Source organism: Dipodomys merriami, unplaced genomic scaffold (assembly GCF_024711535.1).
Source record: "Dipodomys merriami isolate MVZ:Mamm:240054 unplaced genomic scaffold, mDipMer1.0.p SCAF_433, whole genome shotgun sequence".
In the NCBI taxonomy this organism is placed as follows: Eukaryota; Metazoa; Chordata; class Mammalia; order Rodentia; family Heteromyidae; genus Dipodomys; species Dipodomys merriami.
This window is the reverse complement of record NW_027205971.1, coordinates 342,692-361,237: the sequence shown is the minus strand read 5'-3', so window position 1 is coordinate 361,237 and position 18,546 is coordinate 342,692. Positions and strand designations below refer to the sequence as shown.

Below are 18,546 nucleotides of genomic sequence, written 5' to 3'. Positions count from 1 at the left end.
AGTCTTTGTTTTTCTTAATTGATGCTTTATGTGGAGGCAGTATCAGCATTGTACAACTTGTGGGGAGTACAGGAATCCACCACCTTTGTTGCTTGAAGAAAAACATTTCAGAATGAAGCTTTATTGAGAGAAAAGTTTATGGCTTGGTTCATTTTTTTTCTTCCATTAAGGAAAAAAAAAATACCTTGTAAATAAACTAGGCAAGAGCTGGGAATGGATACCAGGTGTTTTAGGTTTGTGTGCATGAGACCATGTGATGTCACACTCCTAGCATCCTTGGGGAGCTAGTTTATGGACCAGGGTGGATTCAGATGCATTCTATCTTCCACTGGTAGTGGGGCATGGCTCAAGCAGTCAAGCACCTGCCTAGCTCAGGCAAAGCCAGTTTCAACTCCAGTACCACAAACAACCCTACAATGGGGCAACATCTCCAGCTCAGAATGCAGAGGCCTGCAGAGCACTCAGACCCTAGTGGTGGAGCACCATGGTATGCAGCAGTGGAGTCATGGGGGTATGGCAGCCAACACCAGACAACCCTACCCTATCACAAATTGAGAGAAATTAAAGAGATGACCATCAGAAGGCTTCTGCAGAATGCACTGTCGCCTTCGTACTATGTACCACCAAAAGTTGTAAGTCAGGTCGGTGGCAAGTTAAGGCCCATGCTGTAATTTGATGCCTTTATCAGAAATGACCTCCAGAGGTTTTTTTCTTTGCTAGCACAGACAAAAGGCTTTCGTACAAATGCAACTTGTCCCAAAGTTGCTTATAATAACCAGCAAGCAAGCTGCCATATTCTTCCTGTGAAAAAATGAAATGACAAGATGGTTTTTAGACAGACTTGTACGGGCACTTATATCTGCTCTGTCCCTTGTGATCTCATTTACTGCGCTGCCTTCCCACCTGAGCAAGTGAGATTTGCAGACACTGGCCCACACTGGCAGAGTTCAAAAGCTAACCCAACTATGTTAGTTTTCCTGGTATCCACATCATAATTTATACTCCTTGAGGAGACTAGGTGTTTTTGGCTTTGGAGGCTTTTTTTTTTGCGGGGGGGAGGGGGAGAGGAAATGGGAGGAGGTCTTGCCATGTCACTAGGCTAGCCTAGAACTTGCTGTACAATCTAGGTCGGTCTTGAACTAGCGATCTTTCTTCCTCCACATCCTGAATACTGGGATTTATAGGCACATAACACCATGCCAGGCAAAGAAAACAATTTCTTTATATAAAAATATAATAGCTTTGGCCAAAAATCCATTAGCCATCATTTGAAGTAAATACAGAGGGTTAAAAGAGTAGATTCCTAGCCAGGTGCTGGTGGCTTACACCTGTAATCCTAGCTATTCAGGAGGCTGAGATCTGAGGATTGCAGTTCAAAGCCAGCTTGGGTAGGAAAGTCTACGAGACTCTTATCACCAATAAGCTACAAAAAGCCAGAAGTGGAGCTGTGACTCAAGTGGTAGAGCATGAGCCTTGGGCAGAAAAGCTCAAGGAAAGCACCCAATTCCTAAGTTCAAGCCTCAGGACCAGCACCAAAAACAGAAGGGGGAAAAAAATTGGCTGTGAACGTGGCTTAGTGGCAGAGTGGCCTAGCCCACATTTGGCCCTGGCTTCAATTCCTCAGTACCACAAAACAAGAAGCTTGGGCACCGGCAGCTCACACCTATAATCCTAGTGACTCAGGAGGCTGAGCTGAGGATCAGAGTTCAAAGCCAGCTGGGGCAGGAACGTCCGTGAGACGCTTATCTCCAATAAACCACCAGAAAATGAAGTGGTGCTGTGGCTCAAGTGTTAGGTAGAGCCTAGCCTTGAGCTGAAGCGCTCAGGGACAGCCCCGACATCCAGAGTTCAAGACCAACGACTGACAAAAAAGATGTTTCCTCTGGGTTGGGAGACAGACCACATTACACTTGAAAACATTTTGTTCCCCAGAATGGGTAGTCCAACTTCCTGTGACTCAAGAAACTGAAGGGTCAAAAAGAAAAAAAAAAAGAAACTGAAGGGTTAAGGCCATAATGCCAAAAAAAGGAAAAGGTTTTCTCCCAATAAAAGGAAAGTGGGTTGACAGCTGACATCGCTGCTCCACGCAGCCAGAGAGCACGGCCCAGAAATCTGCCTCTGTTCCCGGCCAGGCCTCCAAGACGTCGGGTGTGGTCACAGCTTCATCTTCCTCCCTAGGCAGCTCCTCACCCTGTAGTCACGGTGGCCCCAGAGTGCCTAGGCCTCTGCCACAATCAGGTCTCGGGTGACTTGAAAGGCAGCAATGAGGGAACTCAGCTGAATCTTCTCGCTGGTGCCGACAGAGAGTCTGTACCTAAAAGAAATCAAAGCCAAGGTCAGGACAAAGACTAGCCCGGTCCTGCCTTCAGGTAGGAAGGCAGGGCCAGCTGATGACTAGTGGAGGGAGTTACCCAAAGCCCCTTCTGGAAAGCAGTCTCCTGTGCGTCCCCATGTTTTCTTGTGCTTAACGTGGATTTCAAGATCTCAAACTGCTGACATCTTTTAAGAGCTTACCAACAGCGGAGCTCTGAGTTTCACTGTTCTCCCTCTATGGACAAAGAAGTGATGGGTTCATGGTAGAAGACAGGGCTACAATAGAAGCACCTCCTCATGAAGACATCTCACTGAGTATCTGGAGGGGGTCTGTGGTCAGGTCAGTGAGATGGCGCTGGCAGTTCATCCTGTCGCTGTTTAAGTGCCCAGCCATGGAGAGCAAAATCGTCCTCACCACAGGGCGGGCAGAGAGGCCTAATTTATGTACATCAAAGGCAAATTGGAGCTGGCCCTCCCTGACGTCTGCTTTGAACCCAGAGCTGTGCTTTAGAGACAGCTGCCAGCCTCACTGGGGGCTAATGCAGTGTTGACTGAGCCAGGCAAAGTGGAAAATTGAGTTTGTGTTTGCTTTTCCCCTAGTATGCCCCTGGATGCCAAAATGCCTTAATAACAGCTGGGTGGCTGGCCGTCCCGAGATGACCTCGGGTCCGAACTGGAGCAGGCCTGGGGAATTGCAAGAGCATCTGCAGTCAGAGGCGCTGTGCCTGGACACAGCACAAACCTGGAACTGCCCTTGTTCCTGCTCAACAAGCAACCCTACCTTCACCCTCGCCATCCACACCTCGCGGGCGCAATCCAGGCAGAAAACCAAAACCAGCCAAGTATGCTTATCACTGGGGAGGGGTGGGGCTGCTTTTACGTTGGGAAAAATACTCACTCAATGTCTGCCATTTTGGCCAGTAAATGTACTCGAACTGAAGATGGAAAGTCAACTGGGGGGGAAAAAATAAGTCACACTAGTGAAGGTTGGTCACTCTATACAAACACCATGACCACCCCCCCCAAAAAAAAAAAACGGAAAAGTTATAGAGCTTGAATGCTGTCCCTGCACGCTCTTCATCTCAAGGCCAGCGCTCTACCGCTTGAGCCACAGGGCCACTTTGGTTTTTGAGTGGTTTATTGGAGATAAGAGTCTCACAGACTTTCCTGCTCAGGCTGACTTCAAACCATGATCCTCAGATCTCAGCCTCCTGAGCAGCTAGGATTATAGGAGTGAGCCCCGGGTGCCGGCTTTGTCTGAGATTTTTTGCTCAAGGCCAGTGTTCTACCACTTTGAGCCACAGCACCACTTCCGGTTTTGAATGGTATTTGGAAATAAGAGTCTCATGGACTTTTCTGCCCAGGCTGGCTTTGAACTGCAATCTTAAGATCTCAGCCTCCTGAGTAGGTAGGATTATCATAGGCATGAGCCACCAGCACCCAGCCACTTTTGAAAAACATAAGGAATAGGTTCACTCATTAATGAAAACTCTTGGATGCAGAAGGCTACTGAAAAGATGCAGATGCCAGACTCCCTGCTTGGGGCTGACGGTGTGGTCTGGGAGATGGGCTACCCACGCTGTGTTGTAGACAAGGGTGGGACTTGGAGTGGGGCTTCCTATGACTGCTCCTCCTTTCCTTCGAGAACTACAGAACAGGATGGATGTCAGCTCCGTGGCAGTGTGTGTAGAATGTACTAGGCTCTTGGTTTGATCCCCAGCACCAAAATAAAAAGCATATGAAATTACAAAATAGAAACCCCTGGAGGAGATAAAGTTAGTTTTCAGGGATTTCTTTCTTCTCACCTACAGTTCCAGATATTAAAAAAGGTTTTTGGAACAAAGTTTTAAACAGCAAGACAGAAGTGCTAAAAATAAAGACATGAGATACCTCATTCCATTTTGGTGCTTCAAGAAAAAAGCCCGGGTTGGGGCCATGGCTAACATGGTAGAATACTTGCTTGCCTAGTATGCTTGGGGGCTTGGGCTCAATCCCTAGTACCGTGACGAATGAATGAACTAATGAATGATTATGCTCTCCTAAGCATATCCTCCACAGACTTCGGCTGGGGAGTAGCAGGCTACCTCTGTGCACGAACAGATGAACCTCCGTCAGGATGTCGTGTAACGCCAAGCCCTTCAGGGTTTTCAACTCCATGATATCTGGGGTGAGGAGCTAAGGCAATGGAGGAAAGTTCTAGAACCCACAAGCCGCAGACCTCCATTTCCAGCAGCTCTTCCAATCTCAGGTCTGGTCCCAGTTCTTACTTTTCCTGCTTTTGACCTTCAGGAAGGACCTCACTCTTACTAGGCAGATACTCTAGGGCTCTTCTGCCTTAGGCCCACACCCAAGACTCAGAGCTTTCTAGAAACCACAGGTAAATCTCCTTATATTGCAGAACAGAGCAAAAGAGATTCTCCAAAGGCTTCCTATCATTATTCCTAGCTTTAAATTTCACAGCAAAATGAGAGAGTTAACACTAACCACTTTATAACTAATCCATCTTCCACCCTGAGGCTTAACTGCTTTCTCCCATCCAAGAGCAAAGTTGCTCCTGGATGGCTGGAGCCATTCAGGAAGGCTCTGTCAGACGCCCACCCCAACCACAAGCCAGCCAGGCGGAGGTGCAGGCTGCAGCCTGAGCTCCCACGCTGCTGCAGCCTGAGCTCCCACGCTGCTCTCCGGCCTCCATGCCACAGGCAGCACTCGTGAGAAAGGATACTTCTGTAGGCAGTGGTGAAGTCCAGGTTCAACATCCAGTCCAGAATGTTGGCGATGTCTGACTTTAGTGGGTGCCCTGTGCAGGTATACACAGTCTCCTCTGTCACCTTCCCAAAGGCCATGTTGGTGCTCTGCGCACACAGAGAGAGATGCAGTTGGTCAGAGAGAGAGGCAGTTGAATTGTAGGTGGCCGCCACACCAGTAATAGTGGGCCAAGGACACTATGATTTGTGTCTTCCACATGGAAAGAACTCACTGGCTGCTAAGCCAATCAATCCTTTCCTAACCTGGCCTTAGGCTCCACAAAGGGCTTTCTGCTTCATCAAAACAGAACATGTTGAGATGTCTGATGGTTCTAGCTTTCTAGTTTAGGTTGGCTGTCCTGCAATCCACTATACGTCTATCCATCTATCCATCCTTTTTTTTTCTGCACCCAGCTCTCATGTTTGCTAGGCATGGGCTCTACCACCTGAGCTGTGCCCGCATCCTATCATTTTTGTATATATGTGTACTGGTACAGGGACTTTGAACCCAGGGCCTAGGTGCTTTAAGCCACAGGTCTACTTTTGGCATTTGTTTTTGGCTTGAACTCCGGACCTGGGCACTGTCCCTGAGCTCTTTAGCTCAAGGCTAGCGCTCCACCACTTTGAGCCACAGATCCACTTCTAGTTTTCTAGGTTCATTGGAAATAAGAGTCTCAGACTTTCCTGCCTGGGCTGGCTTCAAACGGCGATCCTCAGCAATCAGCCTCCTGAGTAGCTAGGATTACAGGCGTGAGCCACCAATGCTCTGTCTATGTCTAGTGTTTGCTGATTACTTGGAGATAAGATTCTTATGGACTCTGCTACTCTGGCTGGCTTCAAACCTCTATCCTTAGTAGCTAGGATTGTGAGTGTGAGCCATTGCCCTGCTCTTGCTCATCATTCTTGGGGAGTGATTTGCAGAGTGACATTAGAGCTCACCTGCAGGATGTTCAGAGCCCTGCGCATATCTCCACTGGACAGAGTCACAAGTGCTTTCATTCCATCTTCACTTATATCCACTCTGCAAGGGAATGGGCACGGGATTCAGGCTCCCCGCCCCATCCCCCCACCCCCAAGCACAAGCATTCCCACAGGGGATGAGGTGGCCTTCAAGACCATGGTTTTCGAAGACTCACAGAGAAAAAGAATAGAACAATACTGTCTTGCTTCACCAGGCATTCCTACGCGCAGCTGGCTGTGAGTGACACTGTCTGGAGAGGACGGAGCCCAGAGCCTGTCTCGATGTTTAGGAGCTACTTGCCTGGCATCTCACTGCACAGCATGCAGCTTCCCTTTTAGGGGCTGGCGGCATCTGCTGAGACTCAGCAGCATGCACTTGGCAGAGATGGAGTAGGAAGGAACAAGGACAACGCCCAAGGAAGGAGGGACTTGGAGAAAATCAAATGGATTCAAGGAGAGGCTCCAGGAGAGGAAATGACAGTGGCCAGAACCCCCTGGGAGTCCCCCCGCGTCCCCCCCACTCCCCAAGACCTCAGCACGCACTCACTTCTCCTCTTGTACCACGTGCTCCAGGCGGGGGACCATGAGTTCTGGCGTCAGGGGTCCAAAGCGGAACCTGGTACAGCGGGACTGCAGGGCCGGGATGATCTTGGACAGATAGTTGCAGATGAGACAAAATCTGGTATTTTCTGTGAACTTCTCAATCACTAGACGAAAAATAAAACCATGTCCCATCCATGACCAGCCCACCCACCCTCCAGAGGACCCAGCACCCTGAACCCTGCAGGCATCAGGAGGGCACAGAACAGGTTTATGTAAACCTGTTCAAACAGGTTTAAACCTATTTCCCACACAGGTTGGGAGAGTGACCATAGGCGGGCTGTCACGATGTGTTCAGGACCTGAGACCAGCCACTCTTTCTCCTTTTGCTGGGACTGGGGACTGAACGCGGGTCCTTCTGCTTGCCAGGTTACGGCTGAACCACTAGAGCCACACACAGCCCAGCCTTTTTGCTTTTATTTTTCTGATAGTATCCTGCGTTTGCCCAGGCTAGCCTCAAGGATCCTCCTACCTCTGTCTCCAGGTAGCTGGGATTACAAGTGTGCATCACCATGCCGGGCTTGTTTATCAAAGCATCTTGTTAATTTCTGCCAGAACTGGCCTGGAACCTCCATTTTCCTACCTCTGCCTCCCGAGTAGCCAGGATTATAGGCACATACCACCACGCCTGACCTAACTACTCTGCTTTCAAAGCTCAGAGATGTGTTGCTGTCACTGTGCATATCTTATGATGTGAGGTCATTCTGGCAGAATTAACACCTCATACCTGCAGATCTGAGTCCCTATACACCAGCCCTTGCCCTCTTGCCCAGCAGCCAGGTGACAATGCTCCATGCTTTTGAGTGGGGCCAGGGGACTTTGAGCAGATTCCATTGTTCTGTCCAGAGGCCTTGGAGCACTTAGGAGCACCACACAGAGCTGAGGTTCTGGGGACAGAGTGCCTCTCTAAAGGCACCCAGTGTCCCTCGCAGGGCGATCTGCCCAGAATGATGGCCACTCTAGAGCACAATGGTGGAGACGGGCAGCTGACACTTCCAGGACCAGACGACAGTCTGACATCCTCCTTGCAAGTCTTTGCAACCTGGGCTGCAATCCACTCCTCCTCCCCAAGTTCCTAAAGGCGGTTCTGTCTCATGAGAGGAGGCCAGGGCCCTTTGGCCAACAGGAAATGCCTTTACTCTATGGCAAAGGAAGACCACAGGGTTCTCACCCCTCCGCACTGGCCACTCACTTGGCATGTGGTGGGGTCATGCCCGCATGGAGTGGCATAACAGGTAGTCTTTTCCCTGCAACAGGGCCTAGGTCCAACAGTTTTGGAAGGAAAATCTCCCCATAACCCCCACAGAATGCTAGCGTCTGCTTCTAGGGGAGGGGCAGCCCAGGCTCTAAGGTCCTCTGGTCCTGAGCATGACTCTGGAGGCTGAGCCTCGCTGGGATCTCACATACTGAGCTTGGCCGCTCTTCTTTACCTCGTCGCAAGGCATTCTGGGCATCCTGAGTCATGGCGTCGGCTTCGTCCAGGATCACGAGTTTAAACCCTTTCCTGGGAAAGCAAACGGCGTTATCTCAGGATCTCTTAAATCTCATGACAATAGCAGGCCCAGGCTTCGCCTTCACATTTGGGCCATCAGTTCCCATGTCCTGAAAGCCAGCTGTCCTGGGCGGGGACCAAGGCTGGCATGTGCAGTCTCCGACAGGAAGAGCCCATTGCGCCTCGAGGGCCAGGCCTATCCTCTGCACCTCCCCGTGCCTGGCTTCCTTCCTCACAGGACCCCACCACATTCGCGAAGGGTCAGCTTGAGCTCTACCACTGGTCATGCCATGCGCCCATATGCTCATGTCTTTCTTCTTTTAGTGCTGTTCCTGGGGCTTGATCTCAGGACCTGGGCACTATCCTTTAGCTTTTTGTGCTCAAGACTAGTGCTCTACTCCTTGAGCCATGGCTCGTTAGTAGTCTCATGAACTTTCCTGTCCAGGCTGGCTTTGAACCATAATCCTTCCATCACAGTACCTGATCATCTTTTTTCCTTTTTATTTAAACTACTGCTCTTGCTATCCTTTCTGAGATTGTCTTTTTAAAGGTCAATGCACCAGTTTTTATGAACTTCACATTGTGCTTCCCCGTAGTGGGCAGCTACTGATAAGAGAATTCTAACTTTTATTCCCAGGCTGTAGTGGAAGTGCAGTCCCCTGATTTCTGCCTCCCAAGCAGCTGCAATTACAGGTGGAAGCTACCGAGCCTGGACTGTTGTAACATTGCTCACCACTCTCTTTGAATTTTATCTTTCCATAGCTTGTTACACACAAAGTCTTGTTTTACCAATGGGGAGGATTCAAAAGCCGTACCATCTTATCTATCAGGTCTCTGAGAAATTATACAAATCATTCTTACTTAAATATTGTCCTGGTGCTGGCAAAGCTCAGGATTGGTCCCCGCACGATATCTATGCCTCGGTCGTCGGAAGCATTCAGCTACACATAGGAGAAAGGTGCCATCATGAAAACCATATACTTTGCTACCTATGAATTCTGGTTTCAATGTATCTCTGCCAACTACTTCTCCAGGGCTAACAGCAGCTAAGAGATAAGCATTAGAAAAATAAAGCACCCAGAAATCCCTAAACATTCCATTACATCTGCAAGGCAAATGGCTATTTCCCTTCTCTTGAGGACATCTCCACACAAACTTGGGAATTCAAGGATGACCCCTTCCAAAAGACCTCTGTCCTGAGCAAGACAATGCTATGGTGTTTTGTGATGTTTGTTTTGTTTCTGTGCTGGTCTTGGGCTCAAACTCAGGGCCTCAGAACTATCCCTGAGCTTCTTGGTGCCCAAGGCTAGGCCCTCTACCACTTGAATCACAGTTCTACTTCTGGGTTTTGATAGTTTATTGGAGATAAGAATCTCATGGACTTTGCTGATCTGGCTGACTTCAAACCATGATCCTCAGATCTCAGCCTCCTGAGTAGCCAGGATTATAGACATGGACCCCCAGTGCCTGGCTAAGACAATGCTATGTTTAATTAGTTATCAAAATCCTCAAGAGGTTTATCACATTCTGAATTCACCCAAGACAGTACAAAGATGGGAGCGGCAAGGTTCTGACACCTACCCCTACAGAGTAACTCAAAGCTGGGCACTGGTGGCTCACACCTGTAATCCTAGCTACTCAGAAGACTGAGATCTGAGAATCATGGTTCAAAGCCAGCCCGGGCAGGAAAGTCCATGGGACTCTTCAATAAACCACTAGAAAACCAGAAGTGGTGCTGTGGCTTAAGTGGTAGAGCACTTGCCTTGAGCTGAAGAGCGCAGGGACAGCACCCAAGCCCATAGTTCAAGCCCCACGACCAACAACAACAGCAAAAACAGTAACTCAAATATTTTTCTTGTAATAGACAATATTTAGATTATGGGAGTTGTTTTTACTGTTTTGCAGTATTGGGGTTTGAACTCAGGGCTTGGCACTTAGTAGAACCAGATAGGTTCTCACTTTATCCCTGGGCTGCCCTGAACTGTGATCCTCCTACTTGTATTCCCAAGTATCTGGAATACCAGGAGCATGGCACCATGCACAGATTTTTTTTTTTTTTTTTTGGCCACAACTGGCCCTGAACCACAGTCTTCCTTACTTATTTGCTGAATGAGAATAATCCTACTCACCTCCAAGACCATGGAGTTGAATTCTTTATCTTTGTACAGCTGCTTAGCACAGGCGAGGATGGTGGATGTTTTTCCTGTCCCTGGAGGGCCGTAAAGAAGTAGGTGTGGCAGGCGGTCCTCACTGATAAATTTCTGAACTGAGGACAGGGAAGAAAAACAACAGCACTAGTCTTCAGGAGTCACACATTCAAAGTGAGCCCTTGACCTGGGCTGAATGCACTTCAGCCCTATGGAAGTTCCAACCAACACCCGCCAGAGTCAAAACTTCCTTTGGGGTTGGGTGCTGGTGGCTCAGGCCTGCAATCCTAGCTACTTAGGAGGCTGAGATCTGAGGATCACGGTTCAAAGACAGCTCAAGCAGGAAAGTCCATTACACTCATCTCCAACAAACTACTTTTAAAAAGCCAGACGTGGTGCTATGGCTCAAGTGGTAGAGCACTAGCCTTGAGCACACAGAGGCTCGGGGACAGAGCCCAGGTTCTGAGGTGAAGGCCCAGGACCAGCAAACAAAACAAAACTTTGTTTTGTAGTACTGGGATTTGTAGTAGACAGGTGCTATATCAATTAAGTCATAGCCTCAATTTTTTATTTCCTTTTTTGCTTTTTAGATTGTGCTTTTGTCCTGGCTCTGATACTCCTACCTCTGTATCCTGAGACAGCTGGGATGACAGGTATGGACCACCATGACCAGTCAGGAATGAAAACTCTTTTCTTTCTTTTTTTTGTTGGTTGGTTGTAAGTCTTGCTTGATCTCGGCCTGGGCGTTGTCCCTGAGCTCTTCAGCTCAAGGTGAGCGCTCTACTACTTGAGCCACTTCCAGTTTTCTAGTGGTTAATTGGAGATAAGAGTCTCACAGACCTTCCTGCCCAGGCTGGCTTTGAACTGAGATCCTCAGATCTTAGCCTCCTGAGTAGCTAGGTTACAGGCTTGAACTAGCAGTGCCTGGCAGGAATGAAAACTCTTAAAGCCACCCTCTACAACACTTGGTCAGATTCTTTCAAGTTATTACGCAGTAGAGATGGATTGTTCAAAAGAGATGACAATGACACTTACTGGTACTCAAAATGTCCTGATGAGAAATGAGATCATTCAGTGTCTGTGGTCGGTATTTCTCAACCCTGAAACACAGTTTAGGATGTTATATAAATAAATGCAAGAATATTTTTGTTAGCTATAAAAAGAGTCCTTTCATATCCTATTTCAACGAAGAAGAGAAACAAAGCCTTCAAGTTTGAACCTGGACCCATGGTCCCCAGCCTGGAGCATTCAGTGCAATCTGGAGACATTGTTGTTAAACTAGGTGGCTGGGGAGATGCTACGGGTACTTTGTGGGTAGGTGTATCCTACAATACATAGGTCAGTTGCCTTGTGCCCCCCCAGCTGACTCTAAATATCAGTAGCAACAAAACCAGCCCTAACCTCATCTCTCTAGCTGTCCGTCATCCTGATCTGGATGAACACTTGATACTTGAATTTAAAAGTGAATTCAAACTCAAATACCTATCGGAAAGGAATGGATAGTAAAATACCATCTATGACTGTAATGCAGTGCAATCTGACCATAAAAGGGATGAAGAAAATAGGCATAGTGATACACGCTGATAAGCACAGCACATGGGACACTGAGGCCTCAGGGGGTTCAGGAGTTCAAGATTAGCCTGGGTCACACAAGTGATCCTGCCTCAAAAACAAGAGAACAAAGATTTGCTCCAAGCTACAATGTAGATGAACCTTGAAAACAGGATGCTAAGCAAAAGAAGCCACACACAAAGCCACATTTGGCATGACTCCACTTATCCATACATAGTAATCAGTTGTTGCTGGGAAGGGATGAGCCAATGATGATAGGCTTTCCATCTAGAATGATGAAGAATTTTGGAACTAGACAGTGGGATGACTGTACAGCATTCTGAGCGTCCTCAACGCCACTGAATGGCCTCTTCCAATTAAAACAAATGTAACAGTATCAAGTAGGAACCTGGCAGTTCTTCTAAACCAAGTCAGACTCCATCAGCGGCTATTCACTATGACATGTTTGTATTCAAGACAGTTGAGGACAGACAGGAGCTGAAGTAATCTGGGTTCAAATCCAAGCCTGTGTTCTAGCTCTGCCAGTTATTTAAACTAAGATGCAGTTTCTCCGTGTTGTAAAATCCAAATACTACGAGTAACCGCCTCCCGGGGTCTTTTCGTAAGGATCCATCATGGAAACAAGAAGGCCTGCTAGTTAGTTAGAAAGCTGATCAACAAAGACGGATGATAAAGTAGCTACTGCTTAGGCCCAGATTTGACCTGAGGTCTCACAGAAGGGGAGAGGGGAGGAGGAGAGAGGGAAGGAGGGGAGAAGGAAAGAAGGAAGGAGGGGAGCAAGCAGGAGGGGAGCGGGCGCTTGGGCGCGGCCAATGCAAGGTGTCCAGCTGCGCCTTTCCATCAGCCAGGCGTGGAGGAGCACTGGCAAGAAGGGAACGGGGGGGGGGGGGTGTGCGGGGAGCTGTGGGGATCCTGGGGACGTCGAGGCACATCTAGATGGCTCGCGGGGTCGCAGCCCTCCCTCTGTCCTCAACCAGGGGACGTCGGAGAGGCCGGGCAGGGCCTCGTGTCGCGGACGCCATGCTCCTTCCTACCAGGGCAGGTTCCTGATCTTCACAGCGGGCGGCTGCTGCGGCTGCGGCTGCTGCTCCATGGCAGGAAGACCAAGGTGACCCGGGATCACCTGTACAAGAACCTGACGCCAGCAGACCCCGGCGAGCCTCCGACTACGAGTACGCGCGCAAACCCAGCTCTCGCGAGACTTCGTCTACCTGGTACTTAGCGTACGTGCGCGGGTACCCGACTCTCGCGAGACGGCTGCCTGCTTCCGGCTTCCCCCCTTTGTCCCGCCCCCTGTCCGTTGCCAAGGCGCCGGTTGCTAAGTTACCGGAAGCGGCAAGCTGCTACCCTCTCTCTCCCTCCCTCCTTCCCCCTCCCTCCCTCCCTGTCTCTCCGTTACCCCCCCCCCCCCCCCACACACACACCATGGCCTGCTCTGTCGATCTCTCTGCGATGTCCAGAAGCTTCCGGAGTCCAAGCCGAGCCTGCAGGCCGGACCGCCGCCAGTCAGCCTGGCAAATGAAGGCCATCTCCAAGTTTCTGAGGCTCGCTCGCGTGCGAGGGAACAGAAGCTTCCAGAATAAGAGGACCAATTCCTGCGCCCCCGGGGGCGGTGGCTGGGGAGTGAGAGGCCCGGGGCGGAGTCCCAGCACCACCGCTGCGACAGGGGAGTGACCCGGAAGTCACAGACAGGCTGGGCACGCGGGTGCCCCGGTTCTAAAGAGGGATCCTGGCAGGCCTGGGCAACAGCCACACAGGCCAACCTCCAGAAAACCATGCCAGAACAGCCACAACAGACTTCCAATGGAGTTCATCTGTGTACACTGGAGAGGCAGAATTCATAGGTAGGACAGGGTCTCCGTGATCTGAGATGTTGAGAATCGGGATTCAAGTTTTAAGTGTGTTCTCCTAAGCTGAGGGGAGTTTTCTACCACTTTGTTGTTGTTGTTGTTAGGGCAGGGTCGAGTCTGCATTTTCCAGCAATGATAGTCTATCACATCCATAGAAAAATTCAGGTTCATTTTTGTTTGTTTGGGTTTTGGGTTGGTTGTGGAGCTTGAACTCAGGGCCTCGGTGCTGCCCCTGAGCTTTTCCACCTAAGGCTAGTGCTCTACCACTTTGAGCCACAGCGCCACTTCTGGTTTTCTGGTAGTTAATTGGAGGGAGAAGTCTTTCCTGCCTAAGGTTGGCTTTGAACTGTGATCCTCAGCTCTCAGCCTCCTGAGTCGCTAGGATTATGGGCAGGAGCCACCAGCACTCAGGGTAACTCAGCTTGTTTTGGTTTTTAAAGAACAGAATGGGACCTGGGCCAAGCTCTAGGAGCCAAGAGTTCAGTCCCCAGTATCACACAACATAAACATGATACGACAAAAATACGAGGAGGTGACAAAGCAGTATAACTGGGAGACAGACATGTTCTTTGCATCCCATCTTGAGGGTGTCACCTGCTCTAGGAACAGAATAGGACAGAGGGCCAAATGAGTGATGTTACCTGTCCCCTAACTTCTGCCTGGGAGCCCAAAGCAGGGGATCAAATGGGGTTGATATGCTAATATCCCTACTCTACTTTCTCTGTGGGCCAAATTGAACCCAGGGTGTTGAGATCATTAGCTGCCACTCCATTCTGCGTAGGTTGCTTCTCCACAATATTCATTCACTAGGGTGAGGCCCTATGTTTGATCCCCACCCCACAAAATATACCACCATGATCTCTTGGAAGATAGTGGTGAGTATTTGAACACAGGAATGTATAAAGCACCTACCATATTCTACTTTACTTTCCCCCTTCTTGCATGTTCTCACCCAGTTTTTCCTTGCTTCATATCTTCTTCAACTCAAGTTAAACCGAAAGGATTAACTCATGAGGCTCTACCATAATCCTGGGCTTTATCCAGCCACCATCATAAGAGGTAATTTGCTAAGGATCCTTTTGCCTTCCAACATGATGCTGTTGACACCTTAAATCGGGAGACTCAAACAAGACCGGAACAGGTTTGCATCATAATACCCAGTATGGGCATCAAAGGGGTAGTTTTATATGAGTGTAACTTGACATGACTGCAGCTATGATTAATAGCCACTGTCACATGCCCTGAGTAACCTATAATGGTTTTTCTTGCCCAGTTTCCCAGCAAGTCATAAAAAGATGAAACCAGCGTCCACTGTGGGGCTTTGCAGTTAGACCCAGGGATGGCTCCAGAGATGTCTCTGAGGTGGAGGTACACCAGATACATTCCAGCCAGGATGAACTTGCTCTTGTTTTCACCCCAAAATAAACCCCCTCTTTCTGGCCCAAATTGCGGGGATCCACTGGTTTTGAAGCCATGCAGGACTACACCGCCACCAGTAAGTCTTCTCTCTCTTTGTCTGTCTGTCGCTCTCCCAACAATCTCTTGGGACCTTGCCAGGAAGGGTGTGTGTGTGTAGCTCATATACTAGGACTAGTTGATGTGGCATACAGAATTCATTTCTGTGACATCATAGTCTACATTGATGATGTCATCCATCATGCACTACCTCCCTCCATAGATCCATAGATGATAAGTTCAGTGACTGGACAAGCATTTCTAACTCAACACTGCACTCCTCAGGTCTGGAACACTCACTGAATGTTTGTTGAGTGAATAAATGATAGAAGCTTCTTTTCATTAGATGGCCTAAACATTGTGTGTGTGTGTGTGTGTGTGTGTGTGTGTGTGTGTGTGTGTGTGTGTGTGTGTGTGTGTGTGTGTGTGTGTGTGTGTGTGTGTGTGTGTGTGTGTGTGTGTGTGTGTGTACTGGTCCTAGGGCTTGAACTCAGAGCCTGGGCACTGTCCCTGAACTACTGCTCAAGGCTTGAGTCACAGCTCCACTTTCTGGTTGGTTGGTACTTTTTATTGGAAATAAGAGTTTCACAGCCGGGCACCAGTAGCTCATGCCTGTAATCCTAGCTATTCAGGGAGGCTGAGATCTGAGGATCATGGTTCAAAGCCAACCCCGGGCAGGAAAGTCCGTGAAACTCTTATCTCCAATAAGCCACCAGAAAACCAGAGGTGGCACCGTGGCTCAAATGGTAGAGAGCTAGCCTTGAGCTGAAGAGCTGAGGGACAGCTCCCTGGCCCAGAGTGCAAGCCCCACGACCAAAAAAAAAAAAAAAAAGGGTTCTGTCAAAAACATGAAAGTCCTACAAATTGGGTTTCACAATTTAGTTGGCTACTTATTTCTTGAAATTTTTTTGGAGGTGGGGGGGTTGTCCAGTTGTGGGCCGAACTCTGGGCCTGGGCGCTGTCCCTCAGCTCTTCAGCTCAAGGCTAGCTCTCTACCACTTGAGCCACAGCGCTACTTCTGGCTTTTTTTTCTACTTATGTGGTGCTCAGGAATTGAACCCAGGTCCTCATGCATGCAAGGCAAGTGCTCTACCACTGAGCCACCTTCCCATCCTGGCTACTTATTTTTGTGCCAGTACTGGGGCTTTAACTCTGGGCTTTCCATTCTCACTTGCCTTGTTTTGCTCAAGGCTGGTGCTCTACCACTTGAGGTCACACTCCTACTTTCTAGTTGGCTTTTTTTCTTTTTTGAAGGTATAGGATTTGAACTCTAGGGCCTTATGCTCGTTAGGTGCTCTACCACTTCAGCCACCCCACTCCTTTAGGTTTTATTTTTCAGATAAGTGCTAAAAAAAAAATGTTGCCAGCCATAGACCTGGACCCTCCTGTCTCTAACTCTCAGTAGCTGGTGTGAACCATGATGTGTCTGTTGTTGGCTGAGATGAGGTCTTTTATAAGTTTTATTGCTTTTGCCTAGCATGGCCTCAAATCCTGATCCTATTTCTACATCCCATGTGGCTGGGATTACAGGTATGAACCATCATGCTTGCCCTCTACATTGGCTTTTATCAAGCAATTCATGAAGGGCCTTCCAGTGAACTGAGCAGCAGAATCGGCTTCCTAAGCAGAAAAGGCAGAAGAAAGCAGAGACAAAGGCAGATGGATGCTTTGAAGCTCCTTTCTTCGAGAGGGCCATGGTTCGAGTGGTTTGAGGTCCAACAGGGCTCAGAGGTTGGAAGTGTGGCCTTCAGTGGTAGAGTTTGGGAGGTGATGGAACTGTGAAGTGGTGGGGCTTAGTTCAAGGTCATGAGGTCATTAGAGGTGCTGTGCTGCTTTCAAGATGAAGAGCAAACTCCATGCTCGACCCTTTCTGGCCTCCTGTTTGCCCATGACATTCTCGACCTTGGACTTGCCACCCCTGGCACTGTGAGTGGAATTCCCCACACTTCACCTGGGTCAGCGCACAGGGTTAGCTTGGTTGTTCCTGGCCGCTTTGTTTTGGAAAGCTGGTCTATTTTCCATCACCTACCACAAGTGACTTCCTTTTGGTTTGTTCTGGTCTACTTGGGTCTAGTTCAAGTGCTAAGTCCACAACAAAGAACCTCCCCACGCTCATACATTTTGTTTAACAAGTACTCACGTGTGTACCTGGAAAGCAACGTCCTGGTCAATAGTCTTCTTGCTTATTTCTATCTGACAGCATTCAGCCACAAGGAACATGGCTGTTGGCAGATCTGACCAGAATTTGGGATTTTCCCACAAGATTCCTGTATGTTAAACGTGAGCCAGGGTTAACACTTAAAAGCAAACAAAAATCACTATCCTGGCCAAACAAACCACTACAAGGCTCCTCTGAGTGATTTCTTCCCGGCAGGTGGAGATGGGATTACTCCTGCCTCCGGGCCTCCATCCTGGGGTTAACCCGGGGGGAGGGGGTGAGCCAGGCTGGCATCACCATGTGAACAGAGACATCAGAGAACACAGGCCCAGACACTTCTTATATAACCACAACCAGATTTGAAATGCTTTAATAAAACGTCAGGTCCTGGAGATGCCAGGATCCAAAATTACAAACTAAATTACCAACAAATAGTATTTGCTTTCCAAATTGGCGGCTGGGAAGGGAGTCCTGCATTTTATCATGGTCGACTGTGACTTTCGCCGCGGCACTGACCACCGTTATTTAAAGACTTGATCTGAGGTGCGGATGGATGTGAGCCTTACCTTTGGCCGATGGCCAGAGGAAGAACGTCAAACTGGTCTTCCTCCAAACACCCAAAGGACAATTGGGACAAAGGTCATTGTTTTGGTGGCAATGGCATCATGAGATGGCAAGTCCTCAGACCCTTCTCCCCAAACAATGATCTCTTGTTGGAGTCTCCCACATCAGAGCCCAGGGCCTTCATCCACTGTTCCTTAAATGTTTGTTGACTGTGTGTAGGTTCTGGGGCTTGAATTCAGGGGCCTGATACTCTTGCTTAGCTTTTTTTTTTTTTTTTTTTTTTTTTCCTGTGCATGGCTGGTTCTCTACCACTTGAGCCATACCTCCACTTCTGCTTTTTGCTGATTAATTGGAGATAAGAGTCTCACAAACTTCTCTGCCCAGACTGGCTTCAAACCATGATTTTCAGATCTCAGGCTCCTGAATGGCTAGGATTATAGGCCTCGACTTGTTGACTAAATAATTTATGATGGTGTATGTATTAATCTTTGACTCTGATTCTGAGTCTGATATTGGAAAGGTTAACTCGTACCAATTTGCTACCTAACAGTCCTGTGGGCGGAGAAGAGTGGGGAGTGGCAGCCAAGGATCCCCATCGTAAGACGTGTAGTCCAGAAATGCCGAGAAGAGTCTCTGCCTTCAGGGCTGGAAAAGATGCTTTTGTAAGTTGCTGTCATTCGGACCTGAAATG

General features: G+C 48.7%; 1 protein-coding gene and 1 long non-coding RNA gene across 5 annotated transcripts; one reads left to right on the top strand and one right to left on the bottom strand.

Annotated features, from left to right (window-relative positions):
- Positions 1 to 4: 4 nt before the first annotated feature.
- Positions 5 to 13,454, bottom strand: LOC138807778 (replication factor C subunit 5). 3 transcript variants are annotated; one of them, XM_069993540.1, is made up of 12 exons: positions 12,863 to 13,015; positions 11,292 to 11,356; positions 10,239 to 10,375; positions 8,971 to 9,050; positions 8,048 to 8,121; positions 6,565 to 6,724; positions 5,997 to 6,078; positions 5,036 to 5,165; positions 4,398 to 4,475; positions 3,212 to 3,266; positions 2,191 to 2,314; positions 5 to 801 (listed from the first exon to the last, which is right to left on the bottom strand). In XM_069993540.1, exons 1-11 carry the CDS (start codon positions 12,919 to 12,921, stop codon positions 2,218 to 2,220), a joined length of 1,017 nt encoding a protein of 338 aa, XP_069849641.1. In that variant the 5' UTR covers positions 12,922 to 13,015; the 3' UTR covers positions 5 to 801; positions 2,191 to 2,217. The 3 variants fall into 3 exon arrangements, with proteins under 3 accessions (XP_069849641.1, XP_069849642.1, XP_069849640.1); XM_069993541.1 differs by lacking the exons at positions 5 to 801; positions 12,863 to 13,015 and adding an exon at positions 13,253 to 13,454 and having other exon boundaries at positions 1,198 to 2,314; XM_069993539.1 differs by lacking the exon at positions 5 to 801 and having other exon boundaries at positions 1,198 to 2,314.
- On the top strand, positions 13,248 to 16,999 carry LOC138807780 (uncharacterized). Of its 2 annotated transcripts, none has more exons than XR_011366276.1 (4): positions 13,248 to 13,672; positions 14,668 to 14,819; positions 14,952 to 15,173; positions 16,664 to 16,999. It is a non-coding gene; the product is annotated as an uncharacterized lncRNA (long non-coding RNA). The 2 variants fall into 2 exon arrangements; XR_011366277.1 differs by having other exon boundaries at positions 14,635 to 14,819.
- Positions 17,000 to 18,546: the final 1,547 nt, after the last annotated feature.

Coding starts and splice junctions, on each gene's coding strand:
- LOC138807778 (XM_069993540.1), bottom strand. CDS start 12,921: ATGGAGCAGCAGCCGCAGCCGCAGCAGCCGCCCGCTGTGAAGATCAGG. Junction 11,357..12,862: donor AAGATCAGGAACCTGCCCTG/GTAGGAAGGAGC, acceptor ACTGTGTTTCAG/GGTTGAGAAATACCGACCAC. Junction 5,166..5,996: donor GGGCTCTGAACATCCTGCAG/GTGAGCTCTAAT, acceptor CTGTGTGCGCAG/AGCACCAACATGGCCTTTGG.